A 23,853-nucleotide genomic window follows, 5' to 3' on the forward strand; every position below is an offset into this window, starting at 1 on the left:
AAGAGTTAGGAGAAGACCGATTTGGTTTCAGGAAAAGTATAGGGACAAGAGAAGCAATTTTAGGCCTCAGATTAATAGTAGAAGGAAGATTAAAGAAAAACAAACCAACATACTTGGCGTTTATAGACCTAGAAAAGGCATTCGATAACGTAGACTGTAATAAAATGTTCACCATCTAAAAAAAATTAGGGTTCAAGTACAGAGATAGAAGAACAATTGCTAACATGTACAGGAACCAAACAGCAACAGTAATAATTGAAGAACATAAGAAAGAAGCCGTAATAAGAAAGGAAGTCCGACAAGGATGTTCCTTATCTCCGTTACTTTTTAATCTTTACATGGAACTAGCAGTTTATGATGTTAAAGAACAATTTAGATTCGGAGTAACAGTACAAGGTGAAAAGATAAAGATGCTTCGATTTGCTGATGATATAGTAATTCTAGCCGAGAGCAAAAAGGATTTAGAAGAAACAATGAACGGCATAGATGAAGTGCTACGCAAGAACTATCGCATGAAAATAAACAAGTACAAAACAAAAGTAATGAAATGTATTAGAAATAACAAAGATGGACCAATGAATGTGAAAATAGGAGGAGAAAAGATTATGGAGGTAGAAGAATTTTGTTATTTGGGAAGTAGAATTACTAAAGATGGACGAAGCAGGAGCGATATAAAATGCCGAATAGCACAATCGAAACGAGCCTTCAGTCAGAAATATAATTTGTTTACATCAAAAATTTATTTAAATGACAGGAAAAAATTTTTGAAAGTATATGTTTGGAGGGTCGATTTATATGGAATTGAAGCTTGGACAATCGGAGTATGTGAGAAGAAAACATTAGAAGCTTTTGAAATGTGGTGCTATAGGAGAATGTTAAAAATCAGATGGGTTGATAAAGTGACAAATGCAGAGGTGTTGCGGCAAATAGATGAAGAAAGAAGCATTTGGAAAAATATAGTTAAAAGAAGAGACAGACTTATAGGCCACATACTAAGGCATCCTGGAATAGTCGCTTTAATATTGGAATGACAGGAATAAGGAAAAAATTGTGTAGGCAGGCCACGTTTGGAATATGTAAAACAAATTGTTAGGGATGTAGGATGTAGAGGGTATACTGAAATGAAACGACTAGCACTAGATAGGGAATCTTGGAATAACTGCATCAAACCAGTCAAATGACTGAAGACAAAAAAAAAAGTTGTCCTTTGTTTGTTTCATTTCAAACAAAGCCATTCACATTAAAGGGTTTTGTAGATGAATCAGTACTTTTATTTCATATTGATATCCAGAAAGTTAAAACTTATACTGTTAAGGTAAGTATTCAATCGTTTTAATAAGCATCAAGTCAGTGTTTTGAAAGAGACACATTATAAAGACATTATATTATTTTGCTTCGTATAATTTTTATTAAAGGATCGTTCTAGCGCGGAATATTTTCCAGCTAGGATTAGAAATATTATTTTAAATACGGAGAGGTTTTTCTTTCTAGAATACTCGGTCTAGTTGGGTTAGTTCAATGACCTACCAGATCACTTTGTCACTGAATCTACCTTAATTTTAAGCGGCGGTGAGTCATAACAGCCCATAGGTATTTGTTAAATAAACTTGAAATGTTGCTGCAAAAACTTAGTTAAGGAAATGTAAATAAATGATTCTTGAAATTCCTTAAAATATCTCTAGTTGATAGCCTGCATTGTCATAGAAGGAAACGGAAATATGTTTTTTCAAGAAGTATTATTACATTATGAAAACGATGTTTTCTGTTATTTAATGCCAACATTGCCTGTAACTACCTTAGGTATGGAAAAAATTGATGTTAGTTTTGTATAACAAGAAATATTTTAACCTTATGATTTAAAAGCTAATAGAAAATCGTAATAGACTATCCTTATAGTTTGTGAAGTGCAGTTTAGTAAAAAAGAATCTGCTACTGTACCCTTTGAAGAAACTCTTTTAGAAATTTCTAGTAATAATCTAATCTTCTATGTTTAAAATTATAGTTACATAAAATAATGAAATCATTTTTTTCAGAAAGGGAAAGTCATTAATATCTGGAATCAACGTTAAAGACTTGTAAGTAACAGTTCTTTTATGAGTACATATTCCTTACGATGGTGCAATACTGTACTTATTATACATGTATGCATATATCCTATTATGCAGAAATTGCACATAAGTCCATTTTTCACATTTAAAAATTATTGCTATATTTAGTAATTAGTTTTCTAGTTTATCAGAATATTGTTCAATATATTGATACTTTATATTATCATTCAATAAGAATTATAAATATGACATTAATTTATTAATATGCATGAATTTAAATATGACATTAATTTTATTATATTTTCTATAGTTACATGTCATAAATACATTATATCTGTTGATACGTGAGTACATATAACTCTAAATATGTTAACCAAGTTCAAACTTTGAATCTTATCTACCTATATGCCTGTACAAGCAGTTCTCTTTCTGAATGCCTAACGCCTTACTTTTAAAAAACCAAGAAAGAAAGAAATAATTTTTTAAACTTTAAGGTAGGTATTTGGTCGACAAAACAAACTAAAACACAATTTGATCATATTATGAGAATACAGAACACAAAGGGAATACTTCATTTAAGTAGTTCACATATCCCTTTTAAAGAATGTCAAAAAATGTTAAATATCAGCGTCATATCATAAATGTTAAAAATCAACCATGAGACCCAAAACAACCGTTCAACTAACACTGCAGACAGACATTAAGCATCAACGATAAGTTCTAACTTTCCAGATCATTGAAGTACAATTTTACCGCTCGTAAATAACAGCCGCAGTCCTTACTGTTGACCTAATGTCTGCACTCTTTGCGCGACCTTTTACAGTTGACGCAGGATGGAGCCTCGGATTTCTGCGGACAGTCTCCATACTTTTGACCCTTCTCGCCAAAATGCGCGCAGACTGACGCATACTTACAGAACTTGGCCCTGTAGCCAAAACGACAGCACATAAATCATCATTGTACATGAACGTATTCTCTGATCCAAGACGACATGAGATCGAGAAACCACCTACCCTCAGACACAAACTTTTTAAAGAGACCAGCACCAAGTTCAAAAATTCCGTGATACCTTTATGCATCACGTTTCCCATTCTTGAAGACTAGCCTACACTCTTTCTTAAAAGCTGTATCATCCAACTCAGTGTTCTACATCCCAATAAGGGACAGAACATCGTCGTCTGATAGCCGTTAGTCAATGTTGTAGACAATGACCCGGGGCCAACGCTTTGGTTTCAGGTCTACCTTGACCTCAAGAGTTTTACCACAGAACACTCCACGATGACTCGGACGGTTTCCTTGTCATTAGCAATCACTATTAGACCCTTGCTGGTTTCTTGGGTTTTCTAATCTTGAGGTACTTCTGCGTGCAAAGAAGAGCAACAATGAAGTTCTCCTTGAGCTTTCTTCTAGTTCTAGTAGTCCCCTCAACGGTGTTAACGAATAAAACCTCGGGCTTTAAAAAAAATTCATAGTCACTCTTACAAGGTACCATCTGTACCTGTATTATAATTTACCTGTCCTACTTAAAGAGAATACATTTTCTTTTTCACTTTTAATGTTACCACTAGGTTCATTATTTTTCCAACACTGCTTCTTAATATTATTAAATAAAATTAAGGTTTGCTACACCTGTTTCATAATTAAATATTTTTAATAATAATAATTATGAATAATTAAAACAGGTCTGTTAAATCAAATAAATAATTTTTTGATTATTTCATTACAATAACCATTTTTTCAATACACCTCATTACCATTATCAAATCTATATTGAGTTTCTTCTAATCGAATCTCTAGACAAAGATTGATTTCCATTATTTTAAAATATCAAAGAGTAAACAAACTACTTACTCTTCTCAACACCAACTGCTATCACCAAATAACTTTCAAGCTATTGTATCGTACACAAATTTTTATGCAATTGTCTGATTTTCCAAAATAACATTTTTTACAGACTTCTCATTTAATGAAAATAATTTAAATGTTTTTAATTTCCTTGTAGTAGTGTAAGTTCATTAAAACTACTATCAACACATAAATTAAAAATATGACTTTGTGTTGCAAGTATTCGGCAACAAGGTTTTTTTTAATCTTTTGCTAATATCAGATTAGCATAAGGTAAATAAAAAGTGATATCTCTTGTCAAGGAAGCATACTGACCACCAGGCTCAGTCAGTTGGGAAAGAGAAGGGTAGAAAAATCCCAGACAAATTTCTAAATGCTGAAACATATTTTTAGGATCTGAGAATAGTACTTGACAATGAAATTAAGTCTTGTCCAATGCTATATGTTTACTATGGGTTTATAAAAAATGGCAGCTTGGACACTGGGTGAGATGTCAATAAATGGTTACAAAATGGATTTTTTCTGATAGAGATTATGGTATTGATAAAACGACATTGTTTTACCATTCAGTTTTTCTCTAGAATTGAGAAAATTCTAATGTTATAACACCATTAAGGTGACTGAAATTGTAATTAGGTCGTGTACTTTGCGTAATTAATAAACATTAGGAAAGCAATGGAATATTGAACTTGTTTGCCTCGTAGAAGGTGTTTTGAATTAGTAGACAAGGTTGACATCAAATATTTTGGTTAAATTATTTCAAAACTTGGTTTGAATTGGCCACTACAGAGCTGTTTTGGACTCCTATTCACAACACCAAAATCACAATTTTACTGGCAGCTTTCTAACAGACAGCCGTCCAAATAAAAAGACATATCTGCTATCATTTAATGTTTTAAATATAACATTTATTATCATTACGTCAATCACTTTATTAAAATTGAATTAAAAAAAAAAGTTATTTGCAAATAAAAATATATTACATAGTTTTAAAAAATTTTTAGTAATTCTTTCCTTTGTATTTCTATCGTTTTTTTTCATATCTTCCATTCCACCCAAGCATCAAATATAAAATGGACAGAAAAGAGTATAATATTTTTAAATATAATTATTCTCAAGATCTATTAATACCAAGTACGAAACATTTTATTTCTTCTAACTTGCTTCTGGAAATTTTTGATAGGTATAACCATTCTTCTTGTGCTTATGCTGCAGCTTAAATTGAATTGCTGATCTAAAATGTTTTATATTTGTAAGTGAAAATACATTTATCAGTATTTTCTACTCATAAATACTCAGATTAGTAACAAATTAGGTTTTACCCTTACTTGTCTCTAATTTCTTTACAAAATTAATGATAACTTTTTCATATTATATTAGCTTATCAATTGATAAAAATACTTCTCTGATTAATGAATAAACTGGTTTTTCTATATATTATAATTTATCATATTCTGTAAAAGTACAGTTAGAGGTAGATTGTCTTGTCAACTAGCAGATGATTCAGGTAAATTCAGTGTATTTTTAACGAGAATTAATTTAAGTAATTTCCTTATGTTAAAGTTGACTTACATGCATAAAACTATTGTTTTATTCTATTACGATATAAAATAACGTTTGAAATCATCAGACATAAATTATTAATGACATTCTATTAAATGTTGTTCATTTATTTAATTAGTATGTTTTACATATATGTAACTAAATAAATCAATTTATTTAAATTTCAGATCGATTTATACCAAACATGCAAAATCAGTTTCTTACGATCTTCATGAAAAGTAAGGAGGATATAACTTTTTTTATAGTCCACATTTTCAGTGTATATATATATTATATATATATATACGCTTATATATATATATATATGTGTGTGTGTGTGTGTGTGTGTGTGTTTGTGTGCTCGCTCGCGTGTAGATACAAATTTAAAGTTTACTTCAAAATATAAACGAACAAATCTACAGTATTTCATACACAGAAATTATATACTGCTAAAGAAAAATATAAAAATAAATCTGGAGAATTCTCATCATTATGAAACAAGTACAATATTAATAAGTAATAGTACTTAAGTAATTTATAAATCGTGCAATTCGTTTTTCAAGTGGTAATTTCTCTACATATCGTAGGATCTCAATCAGGAAAAAAAATTGTATTTTTTGGTTTGGTACATCTTAAATAAAAATATTGAATATAATTTCATATAATTTTTATTTTCCAGTAAAACTTTAACGGTTGCTCCAAGATGCTACAAAAGAAGGTAATTAATAACTGACAAATAATTTTTCTCTCTCTAAAAATAAGTTAGGTGGACTTCCATTTTCTTCTCAATCCAGATTTTAATCTCGATGTATCAAATAACGAAATATTAGAGCTTAGGGTTTTGGTTTTCTTGGCTTTTCTCCCGCCACAACCCCAATCAGACGCCTATAAGCATAAGATCGGATGTCTGTGCTACAAACGGCAACTGGACACACAGCCCGTACGCCAGTGAATAGCATACCAACCGCCATAACTTCGACCTATGTTAAAGTGTGTTCCCGACCACCAAACCCGCATCAAAAACTAGACAGTACGTGCAATGGATTTGGCCGTAACATGATTTTACGAGCTGAAAGGTGTTGCGTTGAAACTTGCGTATGGAGTCTTGCCACAACTTGATTCTGGCTTCCTTGATGGCATACTAATTACGGGTGCGTGAGTAGATCTGCAGACCCTCAGTGTGGATGTCATCAACGATATTCCCCGTCAGGGAGCGACGCTGGTATCTTCTCCTAGCGGACCTAATTCTTGCGCGCAGCACGCAAATGCCACAGGACGACCACTTTTTTCCGGTTATCCACCTGTATTTAATAGACGACTCCCCAGAAACAGCGGTCATGACGGCTACATGCAATTTCCGATCCGAAACTGCCACTACATAATGGTCCGTCCATTGCCCGAGGCCTACGCAGGATCCTATCGCAGCCAGTCTTGATGGCCCGGCCGAAACGTTCAGCCATCATTTATATATATATAGAACCTAACTCTGTAACTTGCAGTTTGATTTGTTTGGGATTATTTTGGCCACTACCCCATTCGGTCGCCCTAAAGCATAAGACCGAATGTCTGTGCTACAAAGAGCTACTGAGCCTCGAAAGAGATTAGCGACGTGTGTCCTAACTAGCATCAACAGCAGCCATAAAACCGTGAGCGGAATAAGCGTGGTACCATAGACCACTCGCTTGCATGTACCACCGTCCACATTTCATATATCACTAAAATTGGTAGGCACACCCCGTCAAATATTAAAACATATATGGCTATCAATAATTAAATTTATCTCGTCAAAGACAGGAATTCGCTGCTGCCACGCCTAGGCCGCTGAATGCCAGGAAGTACCTGTTCACCATTAAAGCGCTAGGAGCCTTATATCTGGCTGGTAGGCAGCCATGTTTCTCAGGTAGTTTCACCTAACAACAACGCGGTAAGTGTCTTTTCATTAGAAGTATACTACTAAAGACGGTTGAACAACCATCCACATCAAGAAAATCCTACATTGTCCAACAATGTGGCTCCCACAACATTGACTCGACGCTTGTGAGTGGCCCATATTCCTCTTGACCACTAAGTTCCAGGGTAGCCTGAGTACTGGCAACCCAAACAGCTGGGTAGTCGAGGATCATGTGTTCGTCCTACTGTACCTCCCCACAGACGCATAGCTCATCATTTACCAGGCGGAACCGAAACAAACATCGGTTTAAATTTACATGGTTGGAGAGCACTTGGGTACCCGATACCCTTAAAACGATAGAGAGGCATACCATCTACCCGAGATCCTGTATAATTCTATACAAGGATATGACCTTAGTCGTAAAGTGCCATCCTTAGTACAATGCTTCCATCGCAACGATGAAAAGACTCATCCGCAACAGGGTGCATTGAGATCACCGTTCCGATCCGGTAGAGGCCCGGGTCAATACCGCATCCAAATACGTTGGCTTCCCTGACTCTTTACAATTTCAACCCGGCCGCCGTAACTTTCACCGCTAAATCAATTCGGAGAACCTTTCCCAATAAAGAGGTAGCCGCGTAGGGGGTTGTATTAAAACGCCAGTGCATACAATTAAGGCTCTGCGCTGGACACTCCTTAAATTATGAAAAACTGCTCCACCTTTCTTTCCAACATATGTACCTAAACGGACGCCGCGAAAGATGTCGTCCGTTTAAGGTGTCTTTCGAAGACACCTCGGTACACCATGTACAAATAACGGCCCGGCAGTCTTAATGCTTTCGAGCAGTTCTTGTAAGCTTGTACATCACAAAGACAGCGTCCGCCGCTACTTGGTTAATGTAGTTGCGAAACAGCAACTTCTCATCAAACTAAACACCTACGGAGTTATGAACTTAACCTAAGCTGATTACACAGCCTTTATACTTAATATGGAGTTACTGATTGTATTATAATTTGCCTGCGTCCTTGAGAAACATAAACCTAGTCTAGGCACAGAAATCTTCAATTTTTCCTTGTTCATCCAGCTGTCTGCGGTTGATAAGACCGCCTGCGCTCGATCTTCTACCTCTGCTCATTAGTTACCAAGAACTAAGAAGAAGTCATCGGCAAAAGCCTGGACCGTGACCCCTTCCTGGAATGTCAGTCCCAAAAATCCGTCGAATACAGGTTCCACAGCAAGTGACCGAGAATGGAGCCCTGCGGGCTTTCCCTGGTGACGGATGTTTCCACAACTAGATGCGCATCCTTAAACACAGCCGTGCGATCAGATAAATTGTCACGTACTGCGGCCTACAGGGTTACGGGAACATACCTAAGGGTATGAAAGTTTGTTCGCGCACTTTTTGTCCATCTACTTTTAACTTAACACAAACGTTTACAAATATAGATAAATTGATTTAAATGTGCATAGCATCCATTACCTTACTATTAGGAAAACATAAAAAATATTTGCTTAAAATCAATTTATTTCTCTCTTAGTAAATTATTTTTGAAACTTAACTCGTAATTTTTTTAAAATTATATTTGTGTAATGAACTTTTTGATCATTAAAAAAATATATATTTATTTATCTACATCACTCAAAGTCGTACCAGACCGGTGTCATAATTTTGATAGCCGCCGGTCAAATTCCGCCAAGAACGATAACGGAATTTTGCAGGTAAACGCTCTCGGATCTACCTTGCTGCTACCTGTCTTTGGTGATCACAGCTGTCTCTAACCAATTGACTCGAATCAGGAGTGAGTGCCTGAGGAAGAAGTTGTTCCTAGCAACCTCCGAGGTGTTTAATCTCGTGGTCATGTTGTCACGTAAAATGTTTTCAAATCAATTTAATAATAACTTTATAACGCAGAACCATCCGAAACAATTTTAACCATTAACATTTCCTAATAATTGTATTCAGCCGTATTTTTACTTTAATTTCTTAATTAATTAATGTTAATTGTGTAAGGATTACTATTAATTAATACAAAAAAGGCATTGATGAAATGTAATTTAAGATTAATTAGTGCTGCTTATCACCTTAATACGGATTAGTAAAGATCTGATATTTTTTGATTTTTATGTTAATTAATAAGGTTAATAAAAAGTAATTTAGTGTCACTGTCCATGTACTTGATATACGTTTTTGGAATATTAAGTGGAAAAATGATTAAAATATACTTTAAAAACCTTTAATATTTTTAAATAAAAAATATTAAATAAAACTAAAATCTTCCTGATAATATAAATTTTAAGAATTAATTTATCTTAGTCGTTATGCTGAAATTATTAAAAATTCAATAAATCTATTTTAAGATGCATTTTTCATTTTAAAAAAAAATTATAATTTTCAACTAAAAAGCAAAGGTGATATTTATGTATCACTTTAAATTAATTAAGGACACTTACGTGTCTTTTCTACTTTTTTAATTAAATAACAACTTCATTTTTTTTTTAATAAAATCATTATAAAATTTTTATTTAATTGTATTTAATATAAATCTGTGTAGTCATTGTATTACGTTTGACACTCATAATTAAGCGGTCAATTTATTTCATAAAAACAGTGACGTAAGATGATGATAATTCATTTACTTATTTATTTAATGAGATTATAAAATTATTTATTAAAAATTTGATTTGTATTGTAGTATAAGTAAATGGAAAAATACGATTAGTTAGCTTATGAAAGACATAATAATAATATTACAATTAAAATTAATAAAAAAATAATAATAAAAAACGATAAAATAGAAAAACATAGGGCTTTCTGAGGAAGTCAAAATCCTTTATAATATATATATATATATAAATGTATAATTTTGTGTAATAAAACTATTAAATTTTCACAAAGTAGTATAAAATGGAGGTTCAACATTCTTTTTGTTATTTTTAATTTATTGAAAAAGAAACAATATATTACACGTAAAAAGTCAGACTATATTTTTAATATTAAAAAAATTGCCAGCAAGAATCTAACATGATATTGATCGGAATTTAGTCACACACTTCCCAGCCCTGAGCAATTAATTTTCTGAGGTAGCTGTGAAACTTTAAGATAGTTACTCTTTTGACTGAAGAAAAAAGAATGCCACCATAATGAGAGTAGTCTAAATATTTTAAGATGTAAGTAAAATCTAAGATAAGAAAAGTCTAAATTAAGATCCTGTTGTAAACACGCTATTATGGTACGTTACAGGTCATTTAAAGTCTTACTTCTCGTAACAAGAAATTGATAAATAATTATGAGTGTTATATTAAAATACAAAACTCAGTGCGCATATTATTATGTGATTTCTTTTAAGGTGGTAAAATCACATTAAACCAAATGAGTTAGAGTGCTTTTATACTTTTATACCACTTCCTTTAAAAGTACCACGATGCCGGGTACTTTTATACTAGGCATCCTGCACTATGTACTGTTAAAGTAAATGGCATCTCACTATTGTGAAAGGTGTGTTGGGTAAATAATAGTCTATATGTACTATAAATATTTTTTTTTGGAAATACACATGAAAGAGCATTAATATTATTACAATGAAAATTTTGTTTTAGTATTCCGGGTGTTTTCCTTACACCAACGTACAGTTATATAACGTAAGTACAGTAATTTTTTTATATATATATGTATGCAAGGATCTTTACATAAAAAAAAAAAAACATTATTGCTAGAATAACATTACTGCGTCACTAGTACCTCTTGTCACCGCTAAGAGTGCTAGTTTCGCAGCCACCGTCATAGAATTTCCTTTTTTTCCGTGTAGTAGATTCCCTTTTTCCTCGTCCTGTTGGAACGGGAGATTTGAAATCGCAAAGGGTTGCCAAAATAATTGTAATTTTGCTACGAATATTAATTATTTTTTAATATTTCAAAAGTTGGTAGCACTGATGTACAGCTTTTGCAGTCGCCTACTATGTCGTCTGAAGGTGATTTTTTATCTTTTAAACAAATATCTATTACTTCTTCATTAGAAAAATAGCTAAACTATTAAACAGATATTTAAAAAATTGTAATATATACGTTTACGTACGTGATCATCTCGACTCGGGTATTCAATTATACAAATGTGTACACCATTGCAGTTACTGAAGAATATATACAGAGTCATTCACGGAAACCGGATGTTTTTGAAGTGGGTTGTACTCGGGCGTTCGTGGTGGGAGGGGCACGTGGCTGGTATCTGACGTTTTCTTTGTTCATAGCATTTACATTTTAGTCGTTGAGATGGAGCCGTGGACGGTAGACCAACGCCTGTACGCATATAACAGTTTCGTGCGAAATGACGAATCCGTAACTGCTGTTCAGCGAGATTTCCGTCGTCAGTTTAATATCCATCGTAATGCAAGTGTCCCTTTTCGTAACACAATATTGCGATGGGTAAACGACCTTCGAAAAAGCGGTTCAATATTGAAGAGAAAATCACCGGGTTCCCGACGAACTGCTAGCACTCCGGAGAACATCGAACGAGTAAGGGAAGCCATTGTCAGAAGCCCACGCCGCTCTATTCAGAGGCATTCAGCAGCGCTTCTAATGAGCACAAATACGGTAAGACGAATTCTGCATACAGATCTGCATTTCCATCCTTACAAGAAAGCCGTCGTGCAGCATTCCTTGGCCCGCTCGGTCCCCCGACTTGAGTAGTTGTGATTTTTTTCTGAGGGGGTTTCTGAAATCGCGTGTATACGGCAATAAACCGCGTACATTGGAGGACCTAAAGATCGCAATTTGTCATCACGTCACCCAGATTGATGTGGACATGCTGCAAAGAATTGAGGCCAGTTACCGTGAAAGGTTACAACAATGTATTACCCAAAATGGACATCTCTTGCCGGACATAATTTTTCGTTCACGAGTAAGTAACAAATGCTTTGATTTCAAAAATGTTTCAGTACCAATAAAACTTTTTTAAAGTAAATATTCAATTTTTTATGATTATTTGAAAAACATCCGGTTCCCGTGAATGACCCTGTATATATATTATTACCACATAATGCCTAATTTAATATCGGCGGACGAACACGGTAGGAACTCAGATGTTACCTAACGCACACCATACGTACGCGCTGATACAAGTATCACTACCGCCGCGCAGATAACCGCGCAGTTCTCCCCCATAGCGGCGCTGTTGCCCCACCACTCTCAGGCTCCTTTAAAAGAGCGGGCACAAGAGAGAATTTTCAATTCATCATTGACCACCAGGAGAAGACCAAGAAGAAGAAGTAGAAGATGGAAAAAGACAGAAGAAGTTCCCTAGTCACCTCAATGTGGGATCTCCCGGCGGATGCCAATATCCCCGCCGAAGCAGCATACCTGGCCGGCCCGCGGAGGGAGCCGCTGGACGCGGACGCTACCTTACCGCTCCAGCTCGCCGCGCTTCAATCGCCCTGGCCGGCGGACTCACAGCAGCAGTAGCTAGCCCAGCGTGGGATCGCTCGGGGAGTACCGCCTCGGCCGCGCCGGCGAAGGCCGACCGACGCCGACACTGCGACACTGCGGCGCTCTGAAGACCACCACTGCCACGCTCTAGCGGGGACTGCCGCTGAGGGAAAGCTCGGACTGACTTCAAAACAGCCCTTTTCATTGCCACCACGAAGGTTATGAATTACGACCCGGCGAAGCCATTCGACGACAAGAGACTTTCTCAGGACTACCATAAGGTTAGTAAGTGCCACGTGCCGTCGAGGGCATTCAGTAACATTATATATTATGAATGGGCTGAAACCTCGATATTAACGCCTGTCAAGTGATAAGAATCGTATAGTTTCATGGGTAAATATTGATAAGTTTTCTTTTCAAGTAGGATTCACTAATATAAACTATACGGTAAAATTAGGTAGTTTTTATGGGTATTGAAAAAATTACCAGTGAATATATTTCACAAAATTGTCGTATTTCACCAGTATGCTGGTGAAATACGACAATAAAGATGAAGAGACGAAAATATGTCCAAAAGAAAATGAACTGTCGAGCCTTCATAATTAATAATAATATATTATCAAATATAACGTTTATTTTTTAATTGTAAAAATTCATTTCAACTTGTTTCAACAATCAAATTATAATTTTGTAACATTCTCTAAACAATTTGGCTATTTATTTAAAAATAAATAGCTTATAATTATTATTATTATTATCAAATAAATACTTGAAGAACATAAGAAAGAAGCCGTAATAAGAAAGGGAGTCGGACAAGGATGTTCCCTATCTCCGTTACTTTTTAATCTTTACATGGAACTAGCAGTTAATGATGTTAAAGAACAATTTAGATTCGGATTAACAGTACAAGGTGAAAAGATAAAGATGCTACGATTTGCTGATGATATAGTAATTCTAGCCGAGAGTAAAAAGGATTTAGAAGAAACAATGAACGGCATAGATGAAGTCCTAGGCAAGAACTATCGCATGAAAATAAGCAAGAACAAAACAAAAGTAATGAAATGTAGTAGAAATAACAAAGATGGACCGCTTAATGTGTAATAGGAGGAGAAAAGATTATGGAGGTAGAAGAATTTTGTTATTTGGGAAGTAGAATTACTAAAGATGGACGAAGCAGGAGCGATATAAAATGCCGAATAGCACAAGCGAAACGAGCCTTCAGTCAGAAATATAATTTGTTTACATCAAAAATTAATTTAAATGTCAGGAAAAGATTTTTGAAAGTGGATGTTTGGAGTGTCGCTTTATATGGAAGTGAAACTTGGACGATCGGAGTATCTGAGAAGAAAAGATTAGAAGCTTTTGAAATGCGGTGCTATAGGAGAATGTTAAAAATCAGATGGGTGGATAAAGTGACAAATGAAGAGGTATTGTGGCAAAAAGATGAAGAAAGAAGCATTTGGAAAAATATAGTTAAAAGAAGAGACAGACTTATAGGCCGCATACTAAGGCATCCTTGAATAGTCGCTTTAATATTGGAAGGACAGGTAGAAGGAAAAAATTGTGTCGGCAGGCCATGTTTGGAATATGTAAAACAAATTGTTAGGAATGTAGGATGTAGAGGGTATACTGAAATGAAACGACTAGCACTAGATAGGGAATCTTGGAGAGCTGCATCAAACCAGTCTTATGACTGAAGACAAAAAAAAAAAATTTTAAATAGATATAATTGAAATATCGAATTTTATCTGATTTCTTGTTTTTGACATAAATTTTATAATAAATCTCTAACTTTTTTCGAGGTATTTAAAGAATAATAATTATTCTTTAAGGCAATTTAAACCTAAGATAAATAAGTTATTTACATTAAGGGAAAAAATTTACACAGTATTTTCACACTACTGAGATGTGTGTGTATGTTTTTGGGGGGGGGGGGGTTTAATTTTACTTACTAGAAGGACCAAGTAACTGACTAATGCCAACATATATGATAAATTTAACTATTCTTATCGAGTGTGTCTATATACTCGTAAATATACGTATATAATTTATATTCGTCTACGAACTAACAGATTTTTTATAGACATGTGTACGAGTATTTTTTGGTTTAATTACATGCATTAAACCGTATATTTCTAAAATGTTATTTAAGATTAAACTGTTAGTTTAATAATTTTGAGGAAGAAATTTATTATTGTTTTTCATTTTATGGGCGGGTGGTTCAGGTATCAACTACTTTGGTCATTAGCCTTTTCCCAAACAAGAAAAAGAAAAAACCTTTCCAACCCAGATAAACTAACTGTATACAACCATTGTGAAAATAAAATATATTTGAAAAATTACAAAATCTATAGTTAAAACATATCACATTTATTTATCGCTTAGGTTTTCCCTTAGGCAATCCCTTCTTACTTTATTTTTCCATCCTCCTGACGGCTTCCACGTAAGATGACAAGGTGTCTTAAGTCTCAAAGATGTTATCTTACTCCTTTCTAGATACCAGGGTGGTTTTGCGGCCAGCATCAACGTGATACCAACAAAGGTGGAGCCGCTACCATTGTTGTCTCATAACGTAAACTAAATGCACTCCCCAATGACATATTTTGTGCAGCTGAAATACTCGGCCACCGCAGGGGCCCTCTCTGCTTTTAGAATTTCTATAGCTGAATAACCTATATTTCCTGTACCCAAGGCCTTCTCTATCATAACTTCAACCTCCATCGTGCCAAGCTCAGCCTTTTTCTGCATTCTTTTCTAAACCTTCCTTCATTTTATAACTGCTTGAAGTACTCCAGTCTTTCGACCACTTATAAGCCAGTTTAGTTTTTTGCCTTTCCAGATGCCTTCTTAACATTTTTACCCAACGTTTATCGGTGGATGGATCTTCGCGGGTTTTGCTAATTCTTTTTGCTGAGGAGATTTTATCCTAATATCTCTAACTCAATCACAACAAGAAGGCTCTGCTCCACGTTAACTCTTAACTGGTCGCTTCTGGTCTATATGACCCGAAACACTGTTTTATATTTAAAGTTTAATATTTGCCTCAATGATATTAGGTTGGCAAGCCTGCTAATCTCCTTTCGTAATCCGTTCTATCAGTTAGTATCCAACTTACCTAGGTTCGTGTAATATAAGTAAGAGAAATAAGCTATTTGACCCGACGCGACCAGGTGTGTTACATTATTGCCATTTTCTTAAAAATTTAGACCATATTTTAGTAAAAAATTTACTTGTTAAAAGGTATCTCACTTCGGGAAACCCAAAATAACTTGAGCAAAGTAAAAATACATTTTGAAGATCAAGACATTACTGTACTTTATGTTCAACAACCAGAGGAGCAAGATTGGAATTTAGAAGGAAACGTAAACGCTGTCACCTTTGATTGAGCACCAAGGACAATAAATATAACATTGTGTGTATGAAACGTGGGCACAATATTTTTTAAAATTCACACTTCTTTTATTTGTAAAGATATTGATTAATGTTAGTGTTGGAAATAAAAATTTCTAACTCTGAAATAAATAATTTAAGTAAAAATATACACAAATGTATTGTCCAGGACATCAATTTGACACCAGGAAAATTGTGCGTTGTTTACTTGTATTTGTTAGGCTCAGTTCGAATATTTTTATTTCAAAACATATTTACAGATGATTTATTTAATTACCTGTAGCAATATTCCGCTGACATTCGAGTAGATTAAACATTATGTCAAGTCACAGGTAAATCTATCACAAATAAATTAATATTCAGCTTCTGCATACAGAGAGCCAAACATTTTTTGTACTCCTGCAAGATTAAACGGGAATAAAATATTTAAAAAATCAATTGAAAACTTATTAAAGAAAATAACTTGTTATAGAAAAGATCAGCCGTTCTCAATGATAGTGGTGTGTTTGTTGATTCTAACAAAAAGTTATAAAGTTATATTTAATTTTTTTTCATTGTTATGTTATGTCTGCAGTTGCATTTTGAAATTAATTGTCGTTAGGTATTAAGGGTTTGTTACGTTTTTAATTGAAGTATTACAAATTTTTTTCGAGCTACAGCACCAATTTTAAGGAATTTTTTGTTTGTTTATTTGCTTCGTATATTTATGTTCTTACTCGGTATGGATCAGCTATCTTCAGCATGTATGATGGACGAAGAAAAATCTGATGCTGGAGGTTGTATACAAAAATATACACAAATGTGTTGTCCAGGACATCAATTTGACACCAGGCAAATTGTGCATTCTTTACTTGTAAATGTTCGGCTCAGTTCGAATATTTTTATTTGAAAACATATTTACAGATGAGTTATACGTTTTTATTCAATCAATCGAGAATAATTATATTTTTACGACAGCAACGTTCAATAAAAATTAAGATCATTCTTTATTTTTACAAGGTTTTGTAATTAACGTTTTTCTTTGATTATTCTGTTTTAAACAAGGAGATATTTATATTTATTTGAATAAAAAATAATTTCTTTTTCGAATATAATTTTTCATTTCTTTTTAATTTGAATAATGTAATATTAATTTCCGAATGTTCAGGTCATAGTGACCCGGCGCAACTAGTACTATTATAAAAAAGCGTGACCAGTTAAGGGTAAAATTAGGATGATGAAAGAGCAAAATCCGCTTTCGTATTAATCGTTGTTAGTCGAGGTGTTCGACTGCTGACAATTTCCCTTGTTTCAGGATAACATAGTTTATGCAAGATTTTAACCTCCTGGATAATCATTTCCATTGTGTAAACCGGACAGTTCCTTGAACGGCAGTTGCGATTCCCTTTGCAGTTGATACAAACTGGGGAATTTTTGCATAGATGACCATCACGATATTCCATTTTACGAATAAAGATTACTTGCCTTTCATATCCAAGTGCAGTGTGTTGGAAACTCTAGCATTAAATTATTGCATAGGTTGCGGTATGCATGAACACAAATCAAAAGAACGTTACCATTTCACATCATGTTCAACCTTCGTCTTTGTGTAACACATTGACTTGAGAATTCCTTTAATTATTCTTCTTCAGTGTAATAAGAAAGATCGGCACAAACTCCTTTCAATGAGTTAACAGTGTAATGAGATGTGAAGGCAAGAAACTCACCGATCTACATTAAAGCTTGAACATTTTGGATTTGAGAGTCATTTTCAGAATCGACGTACAGACGGTCAAAAGTCTTACATATATCCATTAATATTATATGTAAGTTTATTTGTAATAAATAAAAGAATAAATTTATTTTTGTCTTCAGTCATTTGACTGGTTTGATGCAGCTCTCCAAGATTCCCTATCTAGTGCTAGTCGTTTCATTTCAGTATACCCTCTACATCCTACATCCCTAATAATTTGTTTTACATAATCCAAACGTGGCCTGCCTACACAATTTTTTCCTTCTATCTGTCCTTCCAATATTAAAGCGACTATTACAGGATGCCTTAGTATATGGACCAGAGTCTGTCACTTCTTTTAACTATATTTTTCCAAATGCTTCTTTCTTCATCTATTTGCCGCAATACCTCTTCATTTGTCACTTTATCCACCCATCTGATTTTTAACATTCTCCTATAGCACCGCATTTCAAAAGCTTCTAATCTTTTCTTCTACTGCTAATTCCATGTAAAGATTAAAAAGTAACGGAGATAGGGAACATCCTTGTCGGACGCCCTTTCTTATTACGGCTTCTTTCTTATGTTCTTCAATTGTTACTGTTGCTGTTTGGTTCCTGTACATGTTAGCAATTGTTCTTCTATCTCTGTATTTGAACCCTAATTTTTTTTTAAATGCTCAACATTTTATTCCAGTCTACGTTATCTAATGCCTTTTCTAGGTCTATAAACGCCAAGTATTTCGGTTTGTTTTTCTTTAATATTCCTTCTAATATTTATCTGAGGCCTAAAATTGCTTCCCTTGTCCCTATACTTTTCCTGAAAACAAATTAGTCTTCTCCTAACACTTCTTCCACTCTCCTCTCAATTCTTCTGTATAGAATTCTAGTTAAGATGTTTTATGCGTGACTAGTTAAACTAATTGTTCTGTATTCTTCACATTTATCTGCAACTGCTTTCTCTGGTATCATTACTTTAACACTTTTTTTGAAGTCTGACGGAAATTCCCCTTTTTCATAAATATTACACACCAGTTTGTATAATCTATCAATCGCTTCCTCACCTGCACTGCGCAGTAATTCTACAGGTATTCCGTCTATTCCAGGAGCCTTTCTGCCATTTAAATCTTTTAATGCTCTCTTAAATTCAGACATCAGTATTGTTTCTCCCATTTCATCCTCCTCAACTTCCTCTATAACACCATTTTCTAATTCATTTCCTCCGTATAACTCTTCAATATATTCCACCCATCTATCGGCTTTACCTTTCGTATTACATATTGGTGTACCATCTTTGTTTAACACATTATTACATTTTAATTTATGTACCCCAAATTTTTTTTTAAATTTGCTTTATGCTCCATCTATTTTACCAATGTTCATTTCTCTTTCCACTTCTGAACACTTTTTTTTAATCCACTCTTCTTTCGCCAGTTTGCACTTCCTGTTTATAGCATTTCTTAATTGCCGATAGTTCCGTTTAGTTTCTTCATCAGTCTCATTCTAATATTTTTTACGTTCATCCATCAGCTGCAATATATATTTTGAAAACCCCCGGTTTTCTACCAGTTCTCTTTATTCCGCCTAAGTTTACTTCTGCTGATTTAAGAATTTCCTTTTTAACATTCTCCCATTCTTCTTCTACATTTTCTACCTTATCTTTTTTACTCAGACCTCTTGCGATGTCCTCCTCAAAAATCTTCTTTACCTCCTCTTCCTCAAGCTTCTCTAAATTCCACCGATTCATCTAACACCTTTTCTTCAGGTTTTAAACCCCCAATCTACATTTCATTATCACCAAATTATGGTCGCTATCAATGTCTGCTCCAGGGGAGGTTTTGCAGTCAACGAGTTGATTTCTAAATCTTTTCTTAACCATGATATAATCTATCTTATACCTTGCAGTATCGCTGGCTTTTTCCAAGTGTATATTCTTCTATTTTGATTTTTAAATTGGGTGTTGGCAATTACTAAATTATACTTCGTGCAAAACTCTATAAGTCGGTCCCCTCTTTCATTCCTTTTGCCCAGCCCGTATTCACCCACTATATTTCCTTCCTTTCTTTTTCCAATGCTTGCATTACAATCTCCAACTATTCTTAAATTTTCATCTCCTTTTACGTGTTTAAGTGCTTCATCAATCTCTTCGTATACACACTCTACCTCATCATCATCGTGGGCGCTTGGAGGCATATAGACGTTAGCAATCGTTGTCGGTTTAAATTTTGATTTTATCCTTTGCATATTAAAATAAATTTAAGAACTTCTGAAACAGTTACTTTATTTATAAGTACGTATTTTATTTATTTATACACTTACTTATTTTAATTTTTATATATTTTATTTAATTTGTTCCACTGGATCCCTTTCAATGGTGTAATGTAATATTTAATTTTTCATTGTTTCAGAATGGACTGTACATATGTTTATGTTACTTCTATATGGTAAAACATTAATTACATTTGTGTGTTTTAATTATACTCAAAAAATATAAATCCTTAACATTAGTTCATTAATGTGGTAACCACATTATTTATGTGTTAAAATTTTTAAAAAACTATGCAATCATTAAGAAATGTAATTTTTTTCATATATTTTTTTAAAAATTAAAATCTATTAATGAAAAAAATTTCTTTAACTTTTCAACAGTAATTAAAAAGAGCCGGTTCTGAAACACTTCAAGGTAATAGCTTGTCGCGATTGAGCCGGACGTCTAGGTATGATGTCATCGGGTGGAGTCGTGGGAGACCTCGATCCGGTGTATCTGCATAGATCTAAATCCTGCATCTTATGTAGTACTGAGTAGTTTTCTGTGATGTCTGAAATGCAGATCTCCGTGAATCAATTGTATTTAATCTCTGGGCTATAGCCGCTCATAAATATAGCCAGCTTTGACAAACTGGCATCCAACTTACCAGAATACGCATTTCAGCATATCTGGAAGTGTTTCAGGGAACATGAATTACCACTAGTTACACAAAAATGTGTATATCCTTACGACTACACCGACTCCAGTTAGAAGCTTGAAGAAATGACCTTACCTTCTAAAGAACATTTCTACATTGGAATAACAAACTCTAACAAAAATGAAGACGATTACAAACATGCACAAAGTGTATGGTATTACTTCAGCTGAAACATGTTTGGTAAATACAATGATAGCTATTTGAGATGTGACGTCCTGTTACTGGTGGATATATTTGAAAACTTTGAATCACTATGCTTAAACACATACAATCTAGATGCAACCCATTCCGTATTGGCTCCAGGGCTGGATTTAGACGCTATACTGTGTGTAACGCAAGTTCAGTTAGAGCTGTTCACTTAACATGTACATTAACATGTACATGTTCGTGTAGGTGAATCAGACATAAGAGGTGGTAAAACAACTTGTGTAAAGAAACATGATAACCCATACCACAAAAACAGCTAAGATAGCCTTTGTTGATGCCAATAATTTCTACGGTTATAGTAATCTCGTTACATCCTCAATCACAATTCGAATGGGTAGACGAACAACAACACCAACGCGTATTCGACTTTTCTAATGATGAATGCAAACGACGATGAGATCGGTTATATTGTCGAGATAGATATTGATTATTCTTCCAAGCTCATGATTTAGACAATGAGCTGCCTTTTCTGCCGACAAACGGGAAGCTATCCGGTTCTGTGTGGCCTTCACATAGGTGGTATCCTGACTGGGGTAAGATGGAATATGGCTTGAGTCCTTTGAAAATTACCTCTAGTAAAGCCTCGTAGAGCTTGATAAGGAGGCATCGGTGTGCCGCTTAGATTCGTCACATGGCGGGTGTCTTCCCCTTCGAGATTAGGGTGTACAATGCACTGACGACACCATGTCTGAAATAGTACTACTTTTGCCATTATGTTGTTCTAAGTCGATCAGAAATGGCTTGTTCGGGACAATGTTGCGTAAAATGTTACAGTCTCAGCAAAGTCCTTGGAAAAAATGGCACAACGATCTCAATTTAAGACAACAGTGAGGAATGATTTAGAGAATGACTTTTAAAAGCTAATAAATAACTTTGTGTTCAGAAAATACAAGGAAAACATTCAAAGTTGAATCAATTTCAAACTAGCAACTGATCGGAAACAGCTGATAAATCCATCGCCAAGCCTGATTCAAAGACCAAGGTATAAATTAAGAAAACTTGGTGTAGAAATGTGGAAAGATACTGTCTATCTCGATATCGCATCTACGTCGGTCTTAGACATAATTCGGTGATGAACAGAAACATGGTTCAAAAATACAGCTACTATTTATGGATACCGATAGCTCCACCTACGAGATCCAAACCAACGGCATTTACTGTAAGTTGCATTGACCTGTGGGCTTCAATTTTGGTATTGTCCAAGCAGGCTCTGTAACTGTCGAAGGTGATATCACTGTACGCCAAGTTTCTCTTTTCTCTTATCTCTTTTTTTGGTTAGCATATCGTAAGCGGTGCGGGGAAATTGTAAAGCTTAGCTCTCTGTTTCAGAGAGTTAAGATTCAGATAAGCTGCAGTCTACAGTTAGATTGAATCTAGTACAATGGATAAGGTAGATCGGCTAAGGTAGTTGAAACCATCAGAACGTGTATCAAAATTAGTGACGTCCATAAACGCTTTTTCTTTTACATGTACGGATAATATATAACGATTAAAATTCCTTACCATCATATCTAAAGCAAGATGAACACATAATAAAAGAGAAAATATGTTACGAACATTGCATACAACCTACTACAAATTAGACAGAAATGATTGGGACGACGATTGGGGAGGGCCGAATTCGAAAATGAAAGATTTTACACAGTTAACTGTGTATGTTGAAAGATAATTAGCGGCAACTGCTCTGACATTGTTTATTTACTAAGTCATATTTCGCGGTTTTACTGTTTCGATTATCAACTTTAGTTCCGCTCTACCAACCAGCGCTAGCGTCTCAACTAGTTCGTATCTCAACCGCCGGCGCTAGTATCTAGTTAATTCCGCTCTAACCCTCGCAGCACTTCCTTCTTCATCTAGTTCACATATCATCCGCCAACGCTAATGTCTCGAGCCTCAAACCAAACCCAGGCGATACAAACCTAATAAAATATGAGATTTAGATCGGTAAATTTTATGCCGTCATCGGACCTGCACAAGATATGAGACTCAGAACTCACACAACTTTGACATCACATGACCATGAGATGTGCTACCATCGGACCTACATAAGACATATGATTTAGATCGGCTTCAGGCAACGACGATTGCTCTGACGTTACATTGCCTTCAACTGTGCTAACATCAGATCTACATAAGAAATATGTTTTCGATCTAGCTAGATAGACCGTCCATTAATCTCGCCTGTGACGTCACATGGCCTTCAACTGTGCTCACATCAGAACCACATATGATAAAATATTTAGATCTACGCAGATACACCGGCTCAATGTTCCCCACCACACGAATCGACGATGTTACACCCGACACGTGACCTTGAAGTATTTAAGAACCGGCTCGAATTATCTACCTTGAAAGCTATTTAGAGTATGAAGATAAAGTCTCTTCATTAACAATTAAAATTTCAATTTTAAACATATAATACGTTTTTCCATTATCTATAATGATTTCTTGCTCGATTTTAAATTTGATTATTTATGATTTGAAATATTTTTTGTAATTGCTAAAACCGTGGAAGAATGTAAAAAAGATTATTCCCTCGTTGTTCGATACACAATATACAGCGATTTTTTAAGATAATTAAAATTCTCTTAACGCAAATCCTTATACAAATAAAACATTTCCGAAGCGATTTTAATCAAATTTTTATAACTTAAAAATAAGTTATAAAAAAAAATTGAATTAGATAAAAAAGTCTAGTTTACTTACTTTTATTCACATCATCGTCGAAGAAGAATAATCCCATGATTTTAAGTTACATGATAACTTGCAAATTTGTAGTTTGTTACTGACTGAACCATTTGTGAAAATGAATATGAAATACATTAAACCGATATGAA

General features: G+C 34.4%; 2 protein-coding genes across 7 annotated transcripts in view; one reads left to right on the plus strand and one right to left on the minus strand.

The window, feature by feature from the left end:
* LOC142317360 (uncharacterized) overlaps positions 1 to 23,853 on the minus strand; it is a 418,387-nt gene that overhangs the window by 221,523 nt on the left and 173,011 nt on the right. The window lies entirely within an intron of this gene.
* LOC142317363 (uncharacterized) overlaps positions 1 to 23,853 on the plus strand; it is a 427,416-nt gene that overhangs the window by 37,466 nt on the left and 366,097 nt on the right. For 4 of the 6 annotated variants that reach the window (XM_075353861.1, XM_075353863.1, XM_075353865.1 and 1 more), the window contains 5 exons: positions 2,034 to 2,075; positions 5,624 to 5,674; positions 6,115 to 6,153; positions 10,925 to 10,966; positions 20,252 to 20,287. The exons of 1 other annotated variant lie outside the window; for it this stretch is intronic. In XM_075353861.1, the coding sequence (XP_075209976.1) occupies positions 2,034 to 2,075; positions 5,624 to 5,674; positions 6,115 to 6,153; positions 10,925 to 10,966; positions 20,252 to 20,287 (210 nt within the window). The remainder of the gene's footprint in view (positions 1 to 2,033; positions 2,076 to 5,623; positions 5,675 to 6,114; positions 6,154 to 10,924; positions 10,967 to 20,251; positions 20,288 to 23,853) is intronic. One more of the 6 variants, XM_075353864.1, reaches the window with a different exon arrangement.

Source organism: Lycorma delicatula, chromosome 1 (genome assembly GCF_047948215.1).
Source record: "Lycorma delicatula isolate Av1 chromosome 1, ASM4794821v1, whole genome shotgun sequence".
NCBI lineage: Eukaryota > Metazoa > Arthropoda > Insecta > Hemiptera > Fulgoridae > Lycorma > Lycorma delicatula.